Raw genomic sequence first — 9641 nt, forward strand, 5'->3', positions numbered from 1 at the left:
CTAAGGGATTCATCTGGGGAATGTCTTGGACTGAGATACTTATATACATCAAAGATACTTCCCTTGTTAATGAAAGCCATTTAGTTAGTCATTACATCCTTGCTAGTTTTCTTGAACAAACATTTACTTTTTTTAAGCTAGCAAAAGCAAATCTTTAGTGCTGCTAAACATGTTGGTATGAACTTCTGCATAAAAATAAGGTGTACTAACAGCTCCCTTGGATCCATTGCAAATCAAGTTTTGGTGGAATTCCCATGGTCCTGCTGATAGAGAACTTTTGCATTTCCTCATAGTTACAAGGTGACCCGGGGATGTGTGTCAGAGTTTGGCCATTCACTGCAGTCATTATTCTCTAGCCTTATTGGCTTCCAACACTCAACTGACATTTTTCCCCAAAGGAGGACATAATGAAGGAAATCCTCCTGTGGGTCTTTTTCAGATTGACAAGCAGGGGCAGCTAGCAAGACAGTAAGAGAGAGATGGCTGGACAGTTAAACTCAGGTGTGCATGTGCAGAAGCATCCACACATTGGAAACCTTGGACAGAAATTAGAAAAGGCTGACAGTGACAGAATGTGATTGGTAGATACATCAGTGCTATGGATGGACCTCTATAAAAGGTTATGGACTTGATCCAGTGACAAATTGGTACTGAATAAAAATCTGAGAAGGATGATGATCTCCAAACCTGAAGAGCTGATTACTGAGAACTTGCTTCTAGATTTAAAATCTGAAGTGCAATTTCATTTCATGTCTCCCTCCCAGTGGCATAATTTCCCAGCAGTTTTCACCAACCAGTGCCCTGCAGTTATGCTGGGCCTCTTATTACCTCCATCCAGCATGGCTATAGCACCCTTGGTGACATCACCAAATTAAGCTGTCCAAGAAAGCTGCCTCATTATGTTTAAAAGTAATGCTGGCTCTGACCCTTACTTGTAGCCAAGTACTTTGGTTTCAAAGGAATCTTTAAGCAGAGAATGCCTGGTGTTTAGTGACACAGCACCTGCTTTGCACTCAAATGGTCCCAGGCTCAAAATCCAATCCTGAAAAAAATGTCACTTGAATTTCTGGAAGTTCTCCTGACACTGTAGAGCAGGAATCAGAAATCTAGTGTCCTTCTGATGTCTTGGATATCAGATTCGATCACTCCCAATAATATACTTTTCTTTTTAATCCATTCAATTGTGTCCAATGTTTGGAGACTGCCTGGACAAGTCTCTGCAGTTTTCTTGGCAAGGTTTTTCAGGAGTGGCTTGCCCTTCCTGGGTCTCAGAGGAGGTGGCTGGTCCAAGGTCACCCAGCTGTCTTCGTGCCTAAGGCAGGACTAGAACTTATAGTCTCCTGGTTTCTAGCCTGATGCCTTAACCACTACACCAAACTGGCTCTCTAGTAGGCAATTATGGGGGTGTAATTCCATCCACCTGGAGGCACTTAGTTGCTTGCATTTTGGGTAACTTATATGAGTTAGAAAGGCCCACTCAGTTTCTTCAAATGTAGCCATATTCCATGGGACCAGAGAGAGAGAGAAACCTTAGCAGCTTCTTCTTGCCTTTGGAATATCCTTTATGGATAGATCTCTTTTGAGTCTTATTACTCTCATTTAGAGACAATATGGGACTCCCTATATAGACATTCCAAAATTAGTTTGCCCAAGATTTGAAGAACCATTCCAATGGTTAGTTGATGTGGTTGTTTACTGTCCACTTGAACAGACTCTTTCTTTTGGGGTTGGGTGCTTGCTACTGCTGTTGATTAGATTCTATTTTCATTCAATTTTTCTTTATCACTCTGGGGATATACATATGTGTGGAATAAGCTGGATATATTAAAACAGCCTTCCCAACATAGTGCCCTCCATATACAACAGAACAACAGCTCTCAGAATTCCTAATCAGAATGCCAGTGCTGGTTGGCTAGAGATTTAGGGAGCTGAAATCCAACATATTTTAAGAGTGTCATGCTGGAAAAGTAGAGCCAGTTTGGTGGAGTGGTTAAGAGGCTAAAAACTGGGAGACTGTGAGTTCTAGTCCCACCTTGGGCACAAAACCAGCCGGGTGACCTTGTGCCAGTCACTCTCCCTCAGCCCTAGGAAGGAGGAAATGGCAAACCACTTCTGAAATCTTGCCAAGAAAACTGCAGGGACTAGTCAAAAACTGACTCAAAAGCACCAAAAATCCAAAATCAAAACAGACCCCCAACAACTCAATTTTAACCATCTAATGAATGTGCTTATAAAATACATGATGGGGTAGACTTCCACACGAATCTCTGGAGACCTCTGGAGAAAGATATTTATTGGGGCAGATCTGAAGTGTGCAACTTTTTCTATGCCAAGGAACAGACTTGCCACTCCAAAAAGTAATGGGTGGGGAGAGATAAAAAATGAAAATTTATTTTCTTCCATGTATACAATTTAATATACTTAATATGATTTCTCTCCAGCCTTGCATTTAATAGGCCTATGCAAAGCTTCAGAAGTTTGCACACAACTTTGAGGATGTTTCAGGCAAAAGTTTTGAAGCCTTTCTCCCAACACCCCAGAAGGCAAATTGGTTGCATTAGAAGCCTCTTCTGGCATCTGGAATAATGAGAGTGCTTTTAGGAGGAAAATAAAATTGTCCCTACAGTGCAAAAGACCTTGTTGAGCCAACAGTGGCTTCTTTGTCCATGCTAAATATTTAATAATTCCCTTTTGTCACATTGAAAATGACAGTCTGGTTGTAACTCCTAGAGGCCTCAGGGACCTTCAAGGGGCCTCAGGTAGTAAACCTTTGGTAGGTAGAAATAAGCTACCTTATTTCTACTGGTCTGATAGATAAAGCAACTTCCTGTGTTCCTAACTGTGTTATGTGAAATGCTTGTTAGTTCTCACAATTCCCTATCATGCTTTGTTACACAGATTGGACATTAGTAATCTAAATATAAGTGCACTCTCAACAATTTTATCTTTAAAGTGGTAATGAATGACATTTGTGTTTGCATTCCTCCAAAGAGAAGAGGCATTTCCCCAGTTTAAAACCAAAAGTTTGCAAGGAGAGCAATGTGTGTGTCCTCTGCTCAACCAATTAATATCTACTTTGCTAAATTAGATACATATGGCAAGACGGGGCTGTTCTCTGCTGATATAAACCACACTCTTTCAGTATGAGAATTCTTTGTTATACAACAATAGGTTATATATCCTTTTCTTCAAAAGGGGATTATGGGCTATGCCTCTACTGTACTATACCAGATTTGCTCAGATTCCTTCCGATTTAAACCAAACTCCTTTTATGACCACTTAGGGTTATACAACCTGCATTGCTTTTCTAAAAAGGTATCTTTTACTCTTTTAAAGAAAGGCTAAGAACAATGCTCAGATCTTGATTAGATTGTAATGGTAACCTCAGACAGGGACCTACATTGCCAGCCAGTCGCATGAAGTATTTGTTAATGGATTTGAAAAGGAGAGATCCAAATGTAGGCTCTTAATTTGTACTGCATGCCATTTTTCATGTTACCTCTCCTTCAAGGAGCTCCAATCTTCTAACATTGTTTTAAATATATAACTCCCTGTGAGTAGCAACCAAGCATAACAGGGAGTAGATTGGCTTGGAGTAAATTTTTTTTACACCAGAGGAAGGTTCAGAATTGACATTCTCAGTCATGTCTCCCAGAGACATGTTCTGTTCTGCCATGTTGTTGCATGACCCCATTCACCATTGTGATTTAGGAAGCCACTTCCTTCTTCCTTAAATTTAAAAGTATTGAAGTTCAGAGTAAATTATTTGGAGGTAAAAAGGAAGAAAAAAAATCTTAAACCTTGTTTTCCCTGCCCCGTGCTTTTACATTTCTACTCCCTTGTTCATTGCAAAGAGGAGGTGTCCTCCAAATGCAAGTCATAAAACAAGGCAGTGATGTCACGGCAAGGGTGATGCAAAGGAGAATTCAGTGATGAAGGGCTTCACCTTTGAGACTTGAACAACTGAAAGCAATAAGAAGAAATGAGAAGTTAAACCCTGGAAAATTACCACAAACGGTGTATTGAATCAGGAGGTTTTTTTTCATGTCTCTGGTTGTGATTTAAAGGCAAACCGATTAAGGGAATGTAAAGAAATAAAATTGGGGACAGAGTAGGAGAAATGACCTTGTTCCCTTTCTTGTGAACATGTACTTGCTTAAAGTTTAACTGGACTCTTGCTGTTGTCCACTACCAGCAGAGTAAGTCAGGACAAGAATGCCTATAGGGCCTTTTGTAGCTGACTGCAGACATGGAAATCTGTACTGTTGGGCAACTGGTGCAGTAATGTTTCCTGTGTGTTCCTGAATAATACATGTTGGGTTCATTTCTTTTGTGACTTTCAGTGAAGAAATGGAGGTGAGCAACATGGCTGCTAATTGGCTGTGGTGGGATCAGAAGCCCTTGCTCATGTCCCTTCCAAATACCTTGGTGAAAAAGTGTCACATCCCACATTCCACTACCCCATTTCTGCAAGTTGTTAAGGGATGGGGGAGACGGGCAACACATCATTACTCTTAATAAATCTCCTGGGAATTGTAAATGGAGAGCTACCCTTTCCTCCTTCCTTCCTTCCTTCCTTCCTTCCTTCCTTCCTTCCTTCCTTCCTTCCCCTTTTACAAGGGGTCTGGAAGTAATACTTTAGGGATGTTAGGCCATTGTTGAATTTGCACATGACACTAAGTGGTAAAGGGTGATCTAAAACCCACAATGGCTGGATTCCTACATGTTAAGCAAAACCAAGAATTATGTGAATTAAATCTACAGATATAGGGTGATGCATGATCATCTCTCGCAGGGCCTTCTACTCTGAAGCTGTCCTTTCCTAAATGCTGGGAGATGCCAGTCTCCACTCCTTCTTTCCATTTCCTGCAGTCCAAAATTTGAGAGGAAAGTTTGCAGTTCAGAGCTGTAACCATAGCTGGGGTCTTGACACAGGAGAGCCCTAACATCTATAGCAGCCCAGAGGCTTTGGAGCAGGTGGCCATTGTAAATGCAATCAAATAAATCAAGTAAGTAAGTGAGTAAGTGATGCCCAACAATTCCCAGGCTTCTTTGTATCACATGCATATAATGTTGTGGTCAAGAGGTTGAACTGTGCATCTGGGAATCCTAAATTGTTATTTCTACCATGACCCCACTTAAGCAAGCTACTCTCTCTCTCAATCTCACCACCTGAAAAACTGAAGATGTTTTTGATGTTTTTGGTTTGCCTAAAAATTATATCCTGATAATGCAAATGAGAGCCAGTTTCGGGGAGTGGTTAAGGCATGAAGCTAGGAACTAGGAGACCATGAGTTCTAGTCCCACCTTAGGCACAAACCCAGCTGGGTGACCTCGGGCCAGTCTCTCTCTCTCTCTCTCTCCCCCTCTCCCTCCCCCCCCCCCCCCCCCCAGGAAACAGGCAATGGCAAATCACATCTGAAATCTTGCCAAGAAAACTGCAGGGATTTGTCCAGGCACCAGGAGTCAACACTGACTGGAAGGCACCAAAATAAAAAAATAAAAAGCAACTGAAGGGTTTTGAACAAGTTCTTGATTTTATTAATGTGTTAGAAAGAGTATATGACTATTTCCCTGCTTGCAATCATATATCCATTTCTTCTGCAAAAAACAAGTTCTACAGTAGTTTGTTGTTTATTCGTTTAGTTGCTTCCGACTCTTCGTGACTTCATGGACCAGCCCACGCCAGAGCTTCCTGTTGGTCGTCAACACCCCCAGCTCCCCCAGGGACAAGTCTGTCACCTCTAGAATATCATCCATCCACCTTGCCCTTGGTCAGCCCCTCTTCCTTTTGCCCTCCACTCTCCCTAGCATCAGCATCTTCTCCAGGGTGTCCTGTCTTCTCATTATGTGGCCAAAGCATTTCAGTTTGGCCTTTAATATCATTCCCTCAAGTGAGCAGTCTGGCTTTATTTCCTGGAGGATGGACTGGTTGGATCTTCTTGCAGTCCAAGCACTCTCAGAATTTTCCTCCAACACCACAGTTCAAAAGCATCGATCTTCCTTCTCTCAGCCTTCCTTATGGTCCAGCTCTCGCAGCCATATGTTACTACAGGGAACACCATTGCTTTAACTATGCGGGCCTTTGTTGTCAGTGTGATGTCTCTGCTCTTAACTATTTTATCGAGATTTGTCATTGCTCTTCTCCCAAGGATTAAGCGTCTTCTGATTTCCTGACTGCAGTCAGCATCCACAGTAATCTTCGCACCTAGAAATACAAAGTCTTTCACTGCTTCTACATTTTCTCCCTCTATTTGCCAGTTATCAATCAAGCTGGTTGCCATAATCTTGGTTTTTTTGAGGTTTAGCTGCAAGCCAGCTTTTGCACTTTCTTCTTTCACCTTGATCATAAGGCTCCTCAGTTCCTCTTCACTTTCAGCCATCGAAGTGGTATCATCTGCATATCTGAGATTGTTAATGTTTCTTCCAGCAATTTTAGATCCATTTAGTTTTCACGGCAAGAATACTGGGGTGGGTTGCCATTACCATTACCATTCTACAGTAGTAGGTGGTGTGTTTTTTTTAACCTCTAATCTAATATCAATGAAAATTAAAACCAAGGCAAAATAGGAACATGGTCTGAATAGAAACAACCTAATTTGTCCATTGTGCTAGGTGGCAAATAGAAGAGATTCCTTCCCTGTATTGCCTAGGCAACAACACTCCTCATGAATTGAAGCACACCAGTATCCTATGTCTTGGGTGCTGTTGTACACGTGTCTGAATGCTGTATGCAACTCTCATAATTAATGCTTTCCATATAGCAGGAACACAAATGTGAATTTCTGTGTCCCTTGTCCCCAAAAGGCTTTTTCTTCCTCTGCACCATGAATTATTGTACCAGGTTAGAGACAAAAGAGGCTCACCTTCTTATTTCCAGACAGGACAAGTCTCCAGAGGGCTTGCAAGGTGAGTCTTCAGCCTCAAAGCCAGCCCAGAGTCTTGTGGCACCTTAAAGAGTAACACGTGTGCGATGCTAAATGTGTTAAAATTGCAGGAGATACTTGGTGGCTTCAACTTGTACAAGAGACCCTCACTTCTCTTTTCATGCCACAGTGAGAAATCCCCCCCTTTTTTTTGTGCTTTCAAAGTATGTAAATAACCATCCTCCCCTCCCCCAAAGGCAAATCCAATCCATTGATGTGTTTCAAGGTGGGAAAGATTCCAAACGTTTTCCATATGTCTCTAAAGTACCACCATGACAGCATTTGGGTTTGGCACTCAGCTGAGCCATAAAACTTTAAGCAGGACATTTGCAAAAAGCTCCAGACTTATGGCGATGTCGCTGAGCCCTGATTTATACGTATGCATTCCTCTCTTGGCTCATTCAACATCATCCCGTGACATTTTGCATCCCAAAATAGGTCATAACGCACCACAGGTTAAATTTCTCTGTCATTTCTCATGCCGTGAGCATTTTCCTGCAGAGTTAATTCATGCATTCACACACATTCACTACAAACAAATCTACATTAAGCAATCACAAATGAAGTACTTATCAACTTGCTAGTGGTTACTATGCTATTGTAAGAGCTTCTCACCACTTTTACTGGTTTCAGCATGAAAGTGGAAAAAATATACTGCTAGATGCTTTGAAGGACAGTCATGAGGCATAATTTATGCCATTTTTCTTACATACCAGAGTTAAGTACCACTATGGAATGCTTCCTTAGGTTATCCCACAGCTCACTTGTTATGAGTCGACTGGAATCTTTCCTACCTGGATAAATTCATTATGAAAAATAAAAACCTTACAAGAAATTGTAATGTTTATTCATTTCTCCTTTAATCCAGAGCGATTGCTGGGAATGTTTAAATACTTCCAGAAACATTTCACACACCACTTGGCTGAATGCAAGAGACGGAGATCACGTCTGGTGTCAAAAGATGGAAGGTGTAACATAGAATTTGGGAATGTTGAAGAACAGTCAAGATTTGTTTTCTTGGTTGACATCTGGACTACCATCTTGGACCTCAGGTGGAGGTACAAAATGACCATCTTTATTTCAGCTTTCTTGGGCAGCTGGTTCTTTTTTGGCCTTCTTTGGTATGTAGTGGCATATATCCATAAAGATCTGCCAGAGTTCAGCCCTTCTATAAATCATACTCCATGTGTAGATAATATCAATGGCTTGACCTCAGCTTTCCTCTTCTCCCTGGAGACCCAGGTCACTATTGGCTATGGGTTCAGGTGTGTTACGGAACAGTGTGCCACAGCAATTTTTCTTCTCATCTTTCAATCCATCCTAGGAGTTATCATAAACTCTTTCATGTGTGGGGCTATTTTGGCCAAAATCTCCAGGCCCAAAAAGAGGGCAAAAACAATCACTTTTAGCAAGAATGCTGTTATTAGTAAAAGGGGTGGAAAACTGTGTCTTCTCATCCGGGTGGCCAACCTCAGGAAAAGTCTGCTGATTGGAAGCCATATCTATGGCAAACTCTTGAAAACCACCATCACACCTGAGGGAGAGACAATCATCTTGGATCAAGTCAATATCAATTTTATGGTTGATGCTGGCAATGAGAACCTCTTCTTCATCTCCCCCTTAACAATTTACCACATCATCGACAAGCACAGTCCCTTCTTCCACATGTCAGCTGATACCCTCCTTCAACATGACTTTGAGCTGGTGGTGTTTCTAGATGGGACAGTAGAATCTACCAGTGCGACTTGCCAAGTCCGGACATCTTATATCGCCGAAGAGGTCCTGTGGGGCTACCGTTTTGCTCCCATTGTTTCTAAGACCAAAGAAGGGAAATACAGGGTAGACTTCCACAACTTCAGCAAAACTGTTGAAGTGGAAACTCCACATTGTGCTTTTTGCCTCTACAATGAGAAGGATGCTAAAGCCAGAACAAAGATGGGATACGACAACCCTGCCTTTGTATTTCATGAAGTTAATGAATCCAGTGACACAAAAATGTAACTTTATTGTCTTGTGGGACTCATGTGTGCTTACTTTTGATATGCCTGGGGTGCACCAAGAATACTAATTATTTTCTGTGTGCAGTTGGGGAAAATGAACTGGTTTGCTTGTAGACCGTAGCAGTCTTAATCTAACCAGAAAAGGCTATAAAGCATGCACATGTGTGGTTGTGTGTTCTTAAACTGATAGGCCAAAGGACTTAGACTGTAAAATTTGTTACCAAACAAAAGATTGTATGCCCTGAGTAATGGGGGGAAAGGGGAAAATTTATCATTGGCTGGATAGCAAGTGGATTTAAAATTAAATCATTATCATTATAGCACTACTGTGTAAATGTAAATGTTTCCTTATGTGGAATATTATATTCAGGATGAGAGTGCAGTCACAGGGGATCTTAGCCAGCTTTGGCTAATTTTTAAAAATGGAAAGCAGAGTTAGACTTAGTTGGTCCTTGGCTGAGAGATGACCAGAAAAGCTCTGTGTTAGATTAGGAAGTTAAAACAAACAAACAAACAAACAAATCACAGGGGAAGGCAATGACACATTAATAAAACTACGTGTCTTGAGTCAACAAGAGAGATTCAAGAGAGTCTTTACATTTTTATGATACAAGCATACAAAATTTCAATTGCTCCATGGTAAATAGGACAAAGAAGGGAAGGAAAGGGGTGACTAGGATTAAAATACAGTTTACTTGCATTTCTGGTAAAATGA

General features: G+C 41.3%; 1 protein-coding gene across 1 annotated transcript; it reads left to right on the plus strand.

The window, feature by feature from the left end:
* The first annotated feature begins 7808 nt into the window (after positions 1-7808).
* Positions 7809-9199, plus strand: KCNJ1 (potassium inwardly rectifying channel subfamily J member 1). The gene has a single exon (XM_063310951.1). The coding sequence runs from the start codon at positions 7809-7811 to the stop codon at positions 8925-8927; it is 1119 nt and encodes a 372-aa protein (XP_063167021.1). The 3' UTR covers positions 8928-9199.
* The last annotated feature ends 442 nt before the right edge of the window (positions 9200-9641 follow it).

Source organism: Candoia aspera, chromosome 9, assembly GCF_035149785.1.
Source record: "Candoia aspera isolate rCanAsp1 chromosome 9, rCanAsp1.hap2, whole genome shotgun sequence".
In the NCBI taxonomy this organism is placed as follows: domain Eukaryota; kingdom Metazoa; phylum Chordata; class Lepidosauria; order Squamata; family Boidae; genus Candoia; species Candoia aspera.